General features: G+C 36.2%; 1 protein-coding gene, 1 long non-coding RNA gene and 1 other non-coding gene across 3 annotated transcripts in view; 2 read left to right on the top strand and 1 right to left on the bottom strand.

The window, feature by feature from the left end:
* Positions 1–1,416: 1,416 nt before the first annotated feature.
* LOC136031031 (uncharacterized) lies at positions 1,417–15,944 on the top strand. The gene is made up of 3 exons (XR_010618415.1): positions 1,417–1,545; positions 10,012–10,184; positions 14,197–15,944. It is a non-coding gene; the product is annotated as an uncharacterized LOC136031031 (long non-coding RNA).
* LOC136031030 (SOSS complex subunit B1-like) overlaps positions 6,894–16,685 on the bottom strand; it is a 33,596-nt gene continuing 23,804 nt past the window's right edge. The window contains exons 3-4 of the mRNA XM_065710217.1: positions 12,984–13,084; positions 6,894–7,195 (exon numbers count right to left, since the gene is read on the bottom strand). Coding sequence (XP_065566289.1) covers positions 6,949–7,195; positions 12,984–13,084 — 348 coding nt within the window. The 3' untranslated portion in view covers positions 6,894–6,948. The remainder of the gene's footprint in view (positions 7,196–12,983; positions 13,085–16,685) is intronic.
* Positions 13,732–13,887, top strand: LOC136031597 (U12 minor spliceosomal RNA). Its single transcript, XR_010618542.1, has one exon. It is a non-coding gene; the product is annotated as a U12 minor spliceosomal RNA (small nuclear RNA).

Genomic DNA, 16,685 nt, shown 5'->3' with positions numbered 1-16,685 from the left:
TATGCAAATTAGTACAGATGACATCTAAAGAGGAGCCTCCTTTGGTTGTGGGTATATATACCACTTGCTTTAGGTGTGGACCTCTGCATAGGTATTCAAGTTTCAGTTCATTGGTATCACCAAGGAGTAAAATCCCAACGTTTGGGAATTTCGAGAGAGAAAATTGGGCACTGGCTCGAAGTTTTTCAACGAACTTTCGTTGAATCTCCGCATGCTGACCTGGGGAGTAATAAAAATTACATACTAGGATATTAGACAGTGGACGAGGGAGTACTTTCGGCTCAATACTAATCCACTCGATTTCATCATAATCATCAATGCCGGGGATTGTGATCAGTTTTGGACTAAGTTCCTCACGGCTCAGCAAGAGAAGTCCTCCACCACGCTTCCCAAGCGGGTGATCGGTTGGCTTCAGTTTCAAAAAAAAATTGTAGTCCGAAGCTTTCAGGGAATCAGGGTGTTGCGCCCGGACTTCAGTTACGGCAACAAGGTGGGAATTTGTGAGATTCGACGTAATAGTCGCAAAGCAAGAAATTTGGAAAATGGTATCTTGAACCAAACGAAGAAGAAACTGTTTTATTTTTATTTTCGGGGCTCAGGGGAATAATTGGGGGACGTCTGAAGAGTGAAAGGGGGAGGCTGTGGTGTCACAAATGAGGATAAGACTGGAGGAAGTTTTAGGGTGGGGGAGGGGTCCAAAGGGCTGTGAAAACCGAATAGGGGGCCAGTCATTGCACCCCACCTTGCGAAGTTTTTTGGATGGGAATAAGGCAAAGGTTCAATCAGACAAGGACTCGCAGGTTTATCGTGGACTAGCCTTGTCTGGGGGGAGAACTCTTGTCTGGGTATGGAAACGTCTGCGAAACTAGAAGTTCTGTCAACACAAGTTAAAATACTACACAAATCTACATGATCAAAAGAGCAGTTGCTATTTCTACAGCTTTTTGACCTAAAATCACAGCATACATGCACTAATTTGCACTTCTTTTTCATTTTACAAAAACCACTCTAAAATCTACGTAGCGTATTAAATTTGCAAGGTCGCTGTGTAACCTGACCTGCATTGACTAATTCAAATTTTGGGTCACTTCATATCTCAGCTGCGGGCTATAATGCGTTTAACTTGGCACTAAAACAAGGTTATTTTCTAGTGATGAGGTGTTGCAGGTACCGAGACTCCTATTATGTGGTAAACTTGGTACTAAAGCAAGGTCATTTGCATGCGATGAGTTACTGCTTGAATTTTGGTTAGGACAGTAGCAGGGTGGTGGACTTTTATCAACAGGGGCAGAAGGTTGCGTTATTTGTGACTATGTAGTTGGTCATTTAGTTTATTTATTGTTGCAGCACTTATGAGCGAGTCTTCAACCAGCTTTTTTATTTCAGCACTGAAGGAGCACTGGTCCTCGCGAAAAAAAAGTCAACTCATGCTCGATTTTAGCTATGTGAGCCTGTTGAAGGGCAATTTCCGACTGAAGTCGGGAAATTTCATGGTTTTGCTCGGTCACTTCCTGATAGGAAATACTAGACTCAGCCGTGATTTTGGTGAGTTCATCTTGAATGTTTGAAGCTTTTGTATCTTTCTCAGCGATCACTTCGTAGTTCTTACGAACGGTCTCAAGAAGGGGGGCTACTTCCTGATTGTGCTTGACACAGTTAGTACATGAAAGGGTATCGAAACTTGAGAACTTGACCCGGGTGTACTGTTTCTGGTGCCTTGAACATAGGTTAGATTAACTTTGGTTGCTTTCGATTTACTGAAAGCTGGGGTTATAGTAATGTCAGGATCTGACTTAAAACTGTTTGTGGGCACGGGAGTAAGCGGAACACTTGCTGCCTGACACGAGAGGCAAAGCCAATCAGGTTGGGCTTCACGTTCCCCCATTGTTATATTGGCACATTTGACGTGTAGCCACTGAGAGCATTTACTGCACTGAACTGTTCCTGTTGTTACTCTTATTCTAACCTCAGGCAAGATTATTTGTATTTTTTTTACGATGATATTTTTTTTTATTGAGTATCATTGGTTATTAATGCTTATTTGGGCTAGTTTAACGCTTGATAGATTATTTGATTCTATTTTTGCTCATTTTTGGTTTAATGGAGTTTTTTAAATTTGGTGGAAAAAGTTATTTTAATTAATTGTCTACATACACTACTACTACTACTACTACTACTACTACTAATAATAACTCACCGCAGCACCAAGCCGCTCAAGGCCAACACAGTTACGCACGCTCCTCCAACCCAATCCATTCAAGGCCTCCCTCTTTACACCCTCCCAGGAACTTCCCATTTCCTTTAAATCTTTATTTATCACATCCTCCCACCCAGACGAGGATGACGTGCTTTCCGTTTAGCCCCAGACAGTTGGCCAAAAAGGACAATCTTCGGCAATCTGTAATCCTTCATCCGCAAAACGTGGCCTAACCATCTCAACCTTTCTTTCATTGCCCTTTTCATTTTCATGCCCTAAAAAGCGGGATTGAACCACATTTTTCATACAATCTACTTTTTGAAATACGGTTAGTCAGCCGGGAGCCCAGAACAATCCGTAGGCAATTTCTCTCGAAAACATCTAGTAAATTTTCATGCCATTTTTGACCACTGTCATCACTATAGCTTCCAATTTTCTAATCTTAGTTTACAAACATATCTTCCTATTCTTCCAAACTTTTTTTTAACTGTGGAAAAACACCCTGAGTCTGGGCTATTCTACTTTTAACATCTTCACTGCTCCCACCGTCTTTACTAATAATACTACCAAGGCAAGTGAAGCTGCCCACCTGATCAATCTTTTCGTTACCCAACGTCACCTTTTCATCTTCATTTATTCCTATCCTTAGTGACTCAGTTTTCTTAACACTAATTTTCAAACCAATTCTAGTACCCTGATCTCGCAAAACCTATAAAAATTCATTCACTTTGCTCACGCTTTCATCTAATAGGCTTAAATCATCAGCATAATCTAAGTCCAGGAGTCTTTAAATGTATTTGAATGCGGCAACATTCCGAAAAAAATTTTTTTTTTGCCAAAGTTAAGGTTCTAATGTACAGTCAAACGAAGGGTGAACGTCCTGCTCATGACTGACAGAAATATTGCAACTCCCCATCGGTGGGGTCTTCGTCCCACGTTGGGGGATCACGGCTTTAAAGCCTTAACCTTGAAAAAAAGATCTTTTTCTACATTTTTACACAAAATTTTTCTAAACAATATTTTTGCCTATAATAATCGCCTAAAAGGAATCTTATCAGCAAATAACATAAAAATTATCTTATTTTTTAGTCCCGTTAATCTTCATCATCAATTCATTCTTGCATAAATTTCATCCACTAGTATAGTTAGGTATCTTCATACGAAATAATTATAGAACCTGGCTCAGTTTATCTATTAATTGCTTCTTAGGTGTCCCCAAGAAAAAATCGGGATTCCAATAAATTTGTACTCGCAATTAACTTTTACCAGTAAGATTACCGGAAAAATAGTTATCATTCCTGAATAAACATCAAATGGTGATTCTTCCTCATTTGACAGTTTTCTTCCAAATGTGTTCTTTAATTTTCTGTTACTGTAGGGTTCGCTTCTTCCTTGATTTAAAAGATATAGCACGGGGCAAGGGTCCTAGGAACGTGCTTAAGGTCCTCTAATAGCGAAGTTTAGAAATCGTTGCGCGACCCTGATTTCCACAAGGTGTAACCTTTCCACCGTTTCTGTAATAGAATCTAAATAGATTTTGATTTTTGCCGTGTCCATTGCAATATTAGTCTCAGCTATGTAATGAGTAAGCTCATACATCCCTTTTAAAATCAGGTTCAAGGACATCACTTTAGGCCACATAGATTAGGATTCTTGAATGACTCAGATTTCAAGAAGGTGCAATAAATTTGCCGTCATGGTGGCAGCACAAGCTGCTACCCAGTTAATAGTGGATCACGGCCTTTAGTAGACAAAATTTAAAAAACAAATAATTCTTTTTTTTAACTGTCTAGTGACAAATATTTCATATAGAACGTTATATCCCTATTCAGTTGAACAACGTTTATTAGTCACGATAAGAACGTTTTGAATATCTTAAGAAAGAGCCAGAAACTTTTGAAATTGTCACTGTCGAAAAGCCTCGGCTCGAGGTTTACAGTTCCCTAACAGCAAGGAAAATCATAATTTTCAGTGGGTGACATTTACGTGTCTGCTTTTTTCTTCAGGGAGTGATAGTGTTGAGCTTGTAGTTGTAGATATCAAGAAAAGAGTTATTTTGGAAAAAAATGAAAATATATAGCGATCTTTTTAAATAAGGAAATAGATTGCATCCAGGGACAGATGGAATAAACATTTGAGGGGGGGGGGGGGGGTACGAAAAACATTCGGCTGACAAACGACATTCGATCAGGTAGCGAAGTCAGTCAAATATGGCACCATATTCGAGGGAGGCAACTTTTCAAAAGATATTTGTGTTATTGTCTTTTCGAAAGATAAGTGTATGTCGAATTATTATGCATATCAGGATTTCTTTTAATACATCATTTACTACGGGTTAAAATTCGTTCGTTAATATACTGGAGCCTTTAAGTTCTTGTTCTAACCTAATGGAAAGTTTTTCTTTGTATGTTCCAATTAGATGAGAGTATTATAATTGTATATGTGTCATAATTGTATAATTGTAGATGCCGCTACTCAAACGCTCAAAATCGATTACACAACGTTTTCCCAGCAGCGAAAAAAAAACAAAAAAACAACTGTTTGACGATGTAATCGATAACTGCAACAGTGTAACGTAATGGTATCTTTATTTAATTTTACAACAAAAGCGCTATGGCCTGAATTTCTACCAATTTCTTAGGGAAGTGACTCACTATTACTCCCAAGGAGTATGCTTTAAACTTAATGAGTAGAAATTGGCCCTAGCGTTGAAAAGAAAATCATCATCGCCCTCTAGAATTCTGCGATTTAGTTCCTTTTTTAGCCTACCCTCACTATGACCTACTTGTCTCTTTTGGCACTTTAAAATGCAAGCAGGGGTGGGGAAAAGTGAATAAAGCAGAATCTTTTCAGAGGTAGATCTGCAAGAGTAAAGTTAACAAGTTTAATTAAATATGTCATTATTTAATTAAGTTAACCAAACTGGTACATTTGTGCAAACTGGATTTTAAGTTCAAATAATTTTTGAAAGTAAACAACTTGGTTAATTATTATGCCTCAATCCTATTGTATTAAGAATTTACCGAATCAGATATACGATTTTTTTTTTTTTAATTTACTTTTTTAATGAAGTCGCCAAAAACGCCATACTGCGGCATCAGTCGTTTCTAATCCATATCTTCTCCGTTGTTAAATAAACTCCGATGTTTCACTTTCTCTTACAAACGCTGTGTATAATACGCCGTGGCTATTAGTGATGAAATTCAATAGGTAATTATTAAGAGGGATTTACATTAATTATACTAATAAACGCTGAATGCTGATAGCGTTGTCTTCAATGGCGTGTCCTCTAGAAGTCCAACCTAATCAATAAAGGAAAGATACTAGTCTGTTTTAACATTATATTCTAGAGAACGGAGCTCACTTACGCGAACCTAAAATAGCCAAAACCCAACTTAATTTTGACACTGGATGAAAATTGAAAACTGGATTGAAGTTTTCTTTCAATTCAAGAGAAGTGAGCCTTTTTTATATGGCATGTTCTCGATACATTACCGTTTAATAAAAACATTTACATTTCATTTTTCCATCGGTACCATCACTTAAGGCAACTTTAAAAAATAAAACGAAAAAATGTAGAAATCTATTTCGGAAACCTGTATATTAAGAAGGCTAGTGAACAAGGCCGTATCCACGGGAGGGGGCTACCAGGTTTGACCCCCCCCCAAAAAAAAAATCAGCCATGATACAACTGCCGGTAGCTTTTCACCTCTTTAAGCATTGGAATTAGTTTCCCGGTATTTTCAGTGACAAAATCGAAAAAAAAGCCAAATTTTGATAATCACTTTTTCGTATCTTCATTAAAAAATTGAAAAATCAATCCCCCCACTCCCTTCTACATTTCCGTGAACTGGTACTCCTGACTTTCCCATTAAAAAGAAAATATTACCCTAACTCGTTAAATTTTTGTCTCCCGAGGGGAGGCAAATTTAAAGACAAAAAAAAAAACATATACTACGCAACATAACCCTTTTTGAGTCGCTGAAGCTAATTTGACAGAAAGTTTTTGCAATGTGTAACCACTATCAATTTATTTTTAAGAGCGCTTTCTCACACTACCATCCAAAAAGAGATATGTTCCTTTATTTGTCAAACTGGGATTTATTTCTCATTTTCCTTAACTGATTATTTTCTTTTATTCAGCTCAAAAAGAGCACACAGAAAAATTCAAAGATGTTTGTAGATAGTTCTAGGAAACGGGTCTAACATTACCAAACTACAAAGAAACGGGAATTTACCTGTAAAAATCATTGAGACTCAAAACGTTTCATTCTTTATTTATTATCTGTTTATCTGTTCCTTTATTTGTCAAACTGGGATTTATTTCTCATTTTCCTTAACTGATTATTTTCTTTTATTCAGCTCAAAAAGAGCACACAGAAAAATTCAAAGATGTTTGTAGATAGTTCTAGGAAACGGGTCTAACATTACCAAACTACAAAGAAACGGGAATTTACCTGTAAAAATCATTGAGACTCAAAACGTTTCATTCTTTCTACTGGCTTAGAATTTCATACAAAAGGACAAATCAAGTTTAGAATAAAACGAGTGCGACGTACTAAACAAACTCACTTGGTGCATTTTCTCACCCTAAAGTGGTTTTAAAAACCAAGAAAAATAAGCCAATGAAACGAGAGCATGGTTTTAACAAAGAAGTATAAGAGAGCAACCTCTCTTTTTCTTTTTGACTAAAGAATAAAAATAAGGCTATATTTAAATTAAAAGAAAAACGCCAACATATTATTTGAATGCTATCTCTTTTTGCTTCTTGGATCAGTTGGTCGGAGGGCACTAGCGGGTCTTATATTAGTTGTTACGGGTGGTTTAGGTGGCTGAGTTTGACTCCATACAGACGTCTGAGAGCCATTGGTCATTGGCTGAAGAGGCCTTGGCGTTCCGCCAGCTTGAGCCTGATTGGTTGGGAGTGCTGCAGGAGGGTTTGACAGTTCAGGGTTCGGCTCACTCATATTAGGCTGCTCACAAAAAACCATGCAGAATCTAAAACGAAAGATTAGCATTAGTTTTTCTTTAAGTACCAATGATACCAAAATAAAAAAACATTTTTTGCCCCTGGCCCCATCTTTCTTCTACGATTTTCATTTGGCGGTTTCAAAATTACGAAGTTTTTAGGGCGCTACCACATTTCTGTCAGTATTGCTACGTCGAACCGTGAAAATAAATAAGCAAAACGAAATAGTTGAATATGACAACGCTGTTGATTCCCAAAGACAACTACACCTTCAAAGGAAAGCTAAACTTCTTAAGCAGTTTATGTTTTTGGCTCATTTTTGCTTTTTTTGCTGTTTTTACCCACCTTGTCTTCTCCACGGATTTGACGCCCGCCACTGCCAACACTGCATAGCCGCAAATAAAGATGTTTTTCACTAAAAATACAGTTCATGTAATTAACTGTAAGTGAGGAGCGACTTAGCTCAATAGTAACCGAACTCTAAAAAAAGAATTTTGATAAAAATTCTGTTACTTATTAACATATAACCTTACAAGCTATTGCACAATTTTCAATTCTATTCCTTATTTGACAATAATTTTTTTAAATCAGCTTACTAAAATAATCTTACGTTTAAGAGTCTAGAAAGGTACTTCGCGAAAGGGAAAAAAGATAACCCCCTTTAGGGCCGTATCCAGGATTTCTGTTCGTAGGAGGGGGCTATCAAAAATATTTTTGTTCGGAGAGACATTTAAGAATTTTTTATCTGCATGTTCAAGGCCAATTTACTAGTCGGAGAAATAATTTTCAGTTTCTTAAAAGAAAAAGCCTTTGACCTGTACTTTTACGACCGATTTAAGAGTCGGAAAAGTATTTCGGGGGATGGGCATTAAATATTCAGAGGGTAGCTCGTCCCCCTGGATATGGCCCTGGTCCTCTCGTTATGACCATTTTCAGCTAAGCAAGATAAGCATGAGGTTTTTGGTAATATGATACTACGAATACCTACCAAATGGTGCGTATCGAAAGAGGGGTGGGTGTGGGCAGTGCCGTTAATTAAAGTGCCTTTCAGATCCCCCCCCCTTAGATTTTGAAAAATGCCCGTTTTGGGGGCATTCCAATTGAAAAGAGCGTTGTTCTTTTTTCCATTGAAAAAAACAAATTAAATTTGCCCCTTCCCTCTTAATATTGAAAAATACATTTACCCCGCTCCTCCCCCCTACATTTATATAATTTGAAGCCACTGGGGTAAGAGTAGGGTGTGACAAAAACCTTCAAAAAACTAAAAATAAAACTGATAAAAGACTGACATATACTAAATTCACGGTTAAAGTAAATGAAGTCCAGAAAAGTCACTTTCGAGAATTCCTGGCATACAAAACATGGCAAAACAATTCTAGAATCAGAGAAAATTCTTAAAAAAATAGGGGCGGTTTGGAGACTTAGAACTTATTGCAATACTGGATAAAATTTTGGAAACTTCTTTGAAAAAACATTTTGGAAAATAGAGGAAATTCCAAATATCCAGAGAACCAAATAACATAGAAAAAACCGAATTTATTATATGAGACCCGTTTTATTAGATGATCAAATTAATTTGCTTATAAAAAACGCAAATTATTCAGACATTGAAATACAAATTAGATAGACTTTTTTTGTCTACACATTTCATACCATCTTTTATTTATTTAAAAGATGCAAAAGCTAATCTCCCAAAGAAAAAGTATTGGCCCCTCTTTTTTTAGTGACTTTATTTTTTGGTCACAGATACTGAAAATCATCCAAGATTTTACTTCAAACAGGGGGCTATGTGCCTGTCTTTCTGACAAAAATTTGGCAGTAGGAGGGATGGAAGTATGGAGGCATTACTAGTCGATTTTAATTTTAAACTAATTATAATTGCTTGATTCTGGTTCACACTACAAACAAAATGCCTTCTTTCTGCAAAGGTGGTGGGAGGGAAAGTGGAGGGCATCGGGCGGTAATATGGATTTGATCAGCAAATCTTTTCCCAGATTTAGTAATTGCTGCTTTAAATGAACTCCACATTACCCTATTAAAAATAAGTTTAACTTGAATCTACATTGATAGTAAGATTCCACGGCTGACTTAATAGAGCATAGATATTTTAAATCAGTGCCCACTCAAGAAATATTTTCTACAACTTAAAAAGAAAATAGTTAAATTTAAAAAGTGTTTCTTAGTGAAATTTCAATCCCTTACAGTCCAATTCTCGTCTACACTTGGAGCTTCCACATTTCATATATCTTCTTTCCAATCAAAATGGAATGAAAGACCCCACGAGTTTAAAGCTGTATCAAGTGGGGTGAGAGTTATTATCGGTTTTAAATCCAATCCCGATCCTTTCTGCCCAGGAAAAAAGAGTATCTGCTTGAAGACTGCTCCCATGAAGGTTTAATTAAACTAAGTGAGTTAGATGTGTAAAAGGAGCTGAGAAAAATAAAAACAGGAGTCTCACATTCTCCTTGCGAAATCTCTGAAAAACTTATCCATGAATTTGCTATTTTCCTCGCCCTACCCATTTCCACTCTGATTAATCAGTGATTTGCACCCGGGGCGTTTCCCTTACTTTGGAGGAAAGCGCACATATGTATCATTCCGAAGGAAAACTCACATAAGGGCTGTGACGACTTGAGATCCATCTCCTTAACCCCGTGCTCTGTGAAAGTAAAAGAGTCTTTCATAGTTCATTGCGTGTTGGCTCAAGGGCGTGAATTCATAAACAAATATCAGTACGGAGGACTATGTTCGACCATTTTCTAAAGTCACTAAAGACCCCGGGTTGTTTGGTTGATCTAGCTGTAGTCGATTTTCGCAAAGCCTTTGACTTTCTATCTCATCTCAGTGCACTCCATAACTTGAAGCCAATGGGAGCCAAGCGTCAAAATCTAACAATTGTGATGGATTTTCTTTCTGGACGGCAGCAGAAGGTATTCACCCTCCGAGAAGAAGACACTGACTCCAACTCCGTCTGGAATAATATAACTAGCATGGCTCTACAAGGCACCAAACTTGCAGGTATAACATTTCTTGTGATGATTAACTACATCCTGAGCGAGTATGAAGACAGGAATAAATTTGTGGATGACTTATCTCTTACGCTTGTGAAATTTTTGATGAGCTAAATTTCCCCTGTAACGAGTCCAATATAACCATTAATGCTACCAAGTAAAAATGCTCTGGCTGAACCTCTAAAAAGACTTTACCCCCCCCCCCCTGAAGTCTCATTTCCTGTTGTGTCAGAAGTGGAAATAAGGGGAGTAATTTTCTCCAAAGATTGTTCTTTTACCGTACATGTTGACAGTGTAATTAGGTATAGTAACGCTTCCCTTCAAACACTGTCTAAAATGCACCGTTTCGGTTGCGATGTCAAAAGATTTTGAGATTTTGATCTGTCTAGAGATTTTGAGAGGTAGGGGAGAGGACAGATGGCATCGCTCTTGTTTGTAAACCTTGATTAGCATTGAGATGCAATTTTTTTCTGTTGTTTTGTGTTGTTGTGTTACTGACGGAAAAAAAACACACTGCTAGTTACCCCTGATCCCGTTGATAATAATCCCTGTTCTTATTAAGTTTGAAGTTTAACGTAATTCTTCTTCACGGTTTCTATTCCTTTCGTATCTTTCTTAGTAATAGTTTCTGATTTCTATCGGTTTTAAGATTGAATTATTATTTAATTTTATTTTTGCTCGTCTTTGGTTTAATTCTTCTTCACAGTTTTTATTCCTTTCGATTCTTTTTTATTCATAGTTCCTGATTTCTATCAGTTTTAAAATTGAATTATTATTTAATTTTATGTCTGCTCGTCTTTAGTTTAATTCTTTTTTGCAGTTTTTACTTCTTTCGTATCTTTCTCATTCATAGTTTCTGATTTATATCGGTTTTAAGATTGAATTATTATTTAATTTTATTTTTGCTCGTCTTTGGTTTAATTCTTCTTTACAGTTTTTACTCCTTTCATATCTTTCTTATTCATAGTTTCTGATTTCTATCAGTTTTAAGATTGAATTATTATTTAATTTTATTTCTGCTCGTCTTTGGTTTCATTCTTCTTCACAGTTTTGATTCCTTTCGATTCTTTTTTATTCATAGTTCCTGATTTCTATCAGTTTTAAAATTTAATTATTATTTAATTTTATTCCTGCTCGTCTTTAGTTTAATTCTTTTTTGCAGTTTTTACTTCTTTCGTATCTTTCTCATTCATAGTTTCTGATTTCTATCGGTTTTAAGATTGAATTATTATTTAATTTTATTTTTGCTCGTCTTTGGTTTAATTCTTCTTCACAATTTTATTTCTTTCGTATCTTTCTTATTCATAGTTCCCTTATTTCTATCGGTTTTAAGATTGAATTATTATTTAATTTTATTTTTGCTCGTCTTTGGTTTAATTCTTCTTCACAGTTTTTACTCCTATCGTATGTTTCTTATTCATAGTTTCTGATTTCTATCAGTTTTAAAATTGAATTATTATTTAATTTTATTTCGGCTCGTCTTTGGCTTAATTGTTCTTCACGGTTTTTATTCCTTTCGCATTTTTCTTATTAATAGTTTCTGATTTCTATCAGTTTTAAGATTGAATTATTATTTAATTTTATTTCTGCTCGTCTTTGGTTTTATTCTTCTTCACAGTTTTTATTCCTTTCGTTTCTTTCTTTCTCATAGTTCCTGAATTCTATCAGTTTTAAGATTGAATTATTATTTAATTTTATTTCTGTTCGTCTTTGGTTTAACACAATCATTTACGTTTCTCTGAATTTTTTTTTTTCAAATTTATTATTTTAATTAATTCTTTAACGGAAGTAACGCTCTTAGGTTGTGCACCAGCCAACACTACTAACTCTATTCTGGATTTCCCGAAGTTGAGTGAACAACGCTTCTGAATTTCAGGATAAACTGGGGAACCATCAGGGAGGTGTGTCGTAATTTGTTTTGGGGAAGGGGTCATAACTTCAAAGAAAGCAACAAACAGGCGAACTATAAGTAAGTATTACGATAATCTCCGGATTCTGGGGACGGAGTGCTCCCCTCCTCCCGAGTGGGGCAGTAATATTTGGTGAAGGTACCCAACAGTTCTACAAAGAAATGATCCAGGTCGATTGAAAAAAGCTCCTGGATTTTTGGAAAGAAAATTATAGTTATAACGATTTGATGTTATAATGATACTGACTTTCTAATTTACTTACAAACTAGGGTACACATAAATTAACGTCACTTACAACAACCGTCAAGGGATGGCAACAAAGCGTCTGACAAGAGACGGCTACAATCCTTTGATCCTCGACTGAAGGTTCAATCGATAAAAAAAAAAAGAAAAAAAAAGATACAATCTCTCTTACCCATACCTTGTTTATGAAAAATCTAAATAATAAACTGTAATATATAATTAAGAAAATACTACTTTAATCTATTTTGGAATGATCTAATGTGATCAGCACCCCCCCCCCTCACACATACAAACATCAACCTTCCAAACGGCCACAACCTACTGCCAGTTCACCATTTGTTTTACTTGGTAATAGAACAAACATTTAACCCTCCAAATGACAAAAACCTACTGCCAACACTCCATTTGCAAATGATAATGGAATTGGATCATTTTTTAAAGCAAAATTGATAAACAGACAATTTTAGCCACAAAGGCGAACCACACTAAGAATTTATCAAGACTCAGTGAAGTGCAAACATATCAAAAAACTACTTATAACGAATTTATCTAGATTCTCTGAATATGCCAGCATACCTGAGCTCAGAATATATAAACTGTTAGATGGAATGTTTACAAAAGAAAAAAAAAATCATACAAACGCCTTTACTTACTCTCCCATCCGGACAATATCACCTCCTTTCCCCATATATAAAGTAAGACAATTCTTCCATATTGAAGAGTATCCTTTCGTAACACGAATAATATCCCCAAGCTGGAAAGAGGAAACAATTTATCACATCAAGTACATAGTATATTTTTCTTTCAAAAAATGTTAGCGAAAAAAAATAAATCAAGAATTTGCTGAGTTGGCACGAACGCCGGAAGAGCAGACACATCACGTTCAGATAAAAGCATGACCGGCCTTGCCAACGTGATACACTTGTACCGTTTTTGGTACAATTTAGAGGTTCTGGTCCAATACGGTACATTTAGAAAATTTTCGGTAGGCCTACAATATAAATTATCGGATACATCTTTGTTTTACTTGATCCTTTCTGACTCGGATATCTATTCAATTTTTAGTCTATGGAAAATTTTCTTCTGGTTACCGAAACTTTTTAACATGCTATTCAGATGGTACAAATTAGTCTCTTGCGGTACAATTTTAGTCCGAAAACTTGCACAATCTCTTTAAAGCGTTGGCAACACTGAGCATTGCTCTTCATCCTCATATGTCAAGTCGCATATAACCTAAAATGAACATTGCTTATCGTGCATCTGAAGGTGAGCTGTCACCCCTGCAAAACTACACAGAAGACTAGACAAATAAAAAAGCCAACAAATTTAACCATCTTTATTTGTGATACAAGCTTATTTTATCAAATTATTATAAATTTTCCATAAAGCTCTTTCTTGATCGTTCCTCAAACTAATGAGTAAGGAAAAACTAAATTAGCTTGGTAATGCTTGGTATACTTTTAGTAGCCTAGCTACTTAGCCTATTTTTGTAGGAGTAAAGGTTGTCCCATGGCTTCTGGCTACTTTGCGGTGACTGTGGTGGTTTCAATCTACCCCCCTCCATATCTAACAGGATTCTCTTCCAGTCATCTGTATGCTCAATAATTTTAACAACTCATATGCACACCAGCGTTGCCAACGCGGTACAATTGTATCGTTTTTGGTACAAGTTAAAGGTCCTGGTACAATGCGGTAAATTTGGAAATGTGTTAGTACAATACAAGTTTTCCAGTCAATTATGAATTTTACTAGCTCCTTTCTTACTCAGGTATCTGTTAAAATTTTGTTGAAAACTTTATTCTTGTTATGGCAAATTTTTAACCTGTTGTTCACATGGCACAAATTTTTTTTGCGGTGCAATTTTAGTTGGAAAAAGGACACGTTCGTTAAGTGTTTGCAACACTAAGAACTAGAAGGAATCAGACGTCGATTCAACATAAAATGTGGGAAAACAGCAGCACCTACTACAGCGTGACTTCATTCAAAATAGAAAATTTGCTAATTGAGAAAATTAATTTACAATTCTATACAATAAAGGTGATATTCCTCAAAGTGTCGCTTCATTAGCATTCTTTAGTTTTTCAAACAATTTTTTAATTGATTTCTTGTCTGTTCAAAGTAGACCTAGGGTTGCTTTAAATATCTTAGGCAGGTTAAGCATATTAGCTTCCTCTGATACTGATAGTGCCCCATAGCCCCCTTTTCAGTCGATTTTGTATTGTAATGCTCATTTTTAATCTGAAAAATTGATTTGTCCAGATCGATTCTTTTCAACCATCCTATTGGTTACCCCTAAAACTTGGACAACATAGGGTTTCTTGTTCACATGAATGAATCTTGAGGGAGCTTGTCAGCTGAGGAAGAGGGATAGGACATTTTCTTTTGTATCTATAAAAGGTAAGGTAAAGAATAGGGCATTGAAATTTACAGTCCCTACTGGCGGTGGTGATCTTCGTTTCATGGCTCTTTCCCCAGGAATTAGAATGGTGGGTTGGGGACCAGCCATCCTGTGATTTCATAACGATTTCTCTAGGTACTCATTTAGAGCTAGGTCAACTGTGGCTGAGCTTACAGTCATTCCATTGAACCCCGTTCCAAACCAAATAAACAGCGATACCAAGAATCAAACACTGTCCTCACGGACAAAGGACATCAAGTCTATATACATACATATATATTTGCTACTTGAAAATATTAATCTACATTCTACAGGTTAAAAATGGAATTTCTCTTTAAGCAATAGTTAATTAGCCACGACACGCATGGTCCGTTTAAGTGTTGCCTACTTAGATTAGTTTTTAGGCAAGTTTTTAATGTAGAGGAATAAAACTATATCCATAAAAAATGTATCTGACCAGAGCGCTGAATAAGAAAATGTATGCACACACGCATAACCAGTATTTAGATTATTGTCAGGCAAAAAAAAATGTCCAGATATATATTTTGATGTGAGGCATATACCACAATTGCATTTTATATGTCTATATTTTCAATTTGGTTATATTAGAGTAAAAGTTCTACATTCGATCTAGCATGTGCCCCACCCATTGGAATCACAGTAGAGAGAATATACAGTAGCGACAAAGGCTATACTCTCCATTAAAAATATGTGACACAGATTTAAAACCATACAAGATTCATGATCCGCCTTCGCGTGATTCCGATGTACACATCCCGATAAGCTTACAGAAAATCTATTATTTTGGTCAGCCCCTGAACTAGGCTGTGACGACACGGCTCAAAGTCTTTACGCGGGGTATGAAATATGTGTCATGTTTGGAAAAGAAGTCACTACTGTATATTCTATCTACTGTGGTTGGTGTTGATGGCATTAGATGTCAGCATTTTAAAATACTGAAAATCTTTAGTGATTTTAAATACAACCGAAATAAGTTGTTGGTGACAGAAAGAAGGTACCTAAAATTTTAAAACAATTTCAATAGACTGTGGAGCGTTTGCAGCAGCTCTTTTTGGAGCCAGTTTACTTGATTTAAGCTGAAATTTTACAATTCTTTGCCTTAGCGCCATCTAATGCAAAGAAGCATTAATTCTAACAGAGAGCGCTGTTTTAACGGACTTACAGACAAGAACCAAACGGAGTTCTAGTTAGGTGAAGGCGCATTTAGGCGATTATTTACCTCTGTGTCCTGTAAAGTCCAGATTGGAAGCTCAGTATTGTATGGTTTCTGCCCGCCTGCCTGCTGTCAGCTTTTGTACTGCTGTACCTCTATTATAGCCTTCTGGTTTGCTGAATTAAAGCTTTGATTGATTATTGTTGTCATGTCTAAGAAAAAAGATATGCCGACAGAAAAATCCACAAAGAAATACAACATCCGCGCTTCAAGCTCCATGGAGCTTCAGCATGACTCCACAATTCAATACGATGGTCATGAATCAACAATAGAACAGATCACAAGGCTTACCTCCCACATCAATAAACAAGCAAAAGCTCCTAGCTGAATCCCTGGATGAAAGCACCCTTAAAGCAACCATGACTGAAATTATCCATGATGTGATTTCTGTAGAAGTTGAATCCATGGTTGATAGTTAACTGAAGAAGCTTTCAACTTCACATATAGACTCACTCATAGCTGCAGATATCACTGCTGATAAATTGGAGTCAATCAAGCAAGATGTGTATGCCAGCTTGAAACTTGATTTTGATTCACTTGTAGAAAAATCCCTTAAATAATGTGACTCTAAAATCTCAAAACTAGAATCAGCTATAAATTCTCTTGATAACAGTATGTCTGACCTGCAGAGAATGGTGGAGCCAATTCAGCGCAGCATTGACAGACTAAAAATTCAAAATGAACAACAGAGAATGTCATACCAAATCATCCTATTTGGAATGA

The sequence above is a fragment of the Artemia franciscana genome, chromosome 9 (assembly GCF_032884065.1).
Source record: "Artemia franciscana chromosome 9, ASM3288406v1, whole genome shotgun sequence".
Classification (NCBI taxonomy): domain Eukaryota; kingdom Metazoa; phylum Arthropoda; class Branchiopoda; order Anostraca; family Artemiidae; genus Artemia; species Artemia franciscana.
Note: the sequence above shows the minus strand (reverse complement) of the source record. Positions and strands in the feature narration are given on the sequence as shown.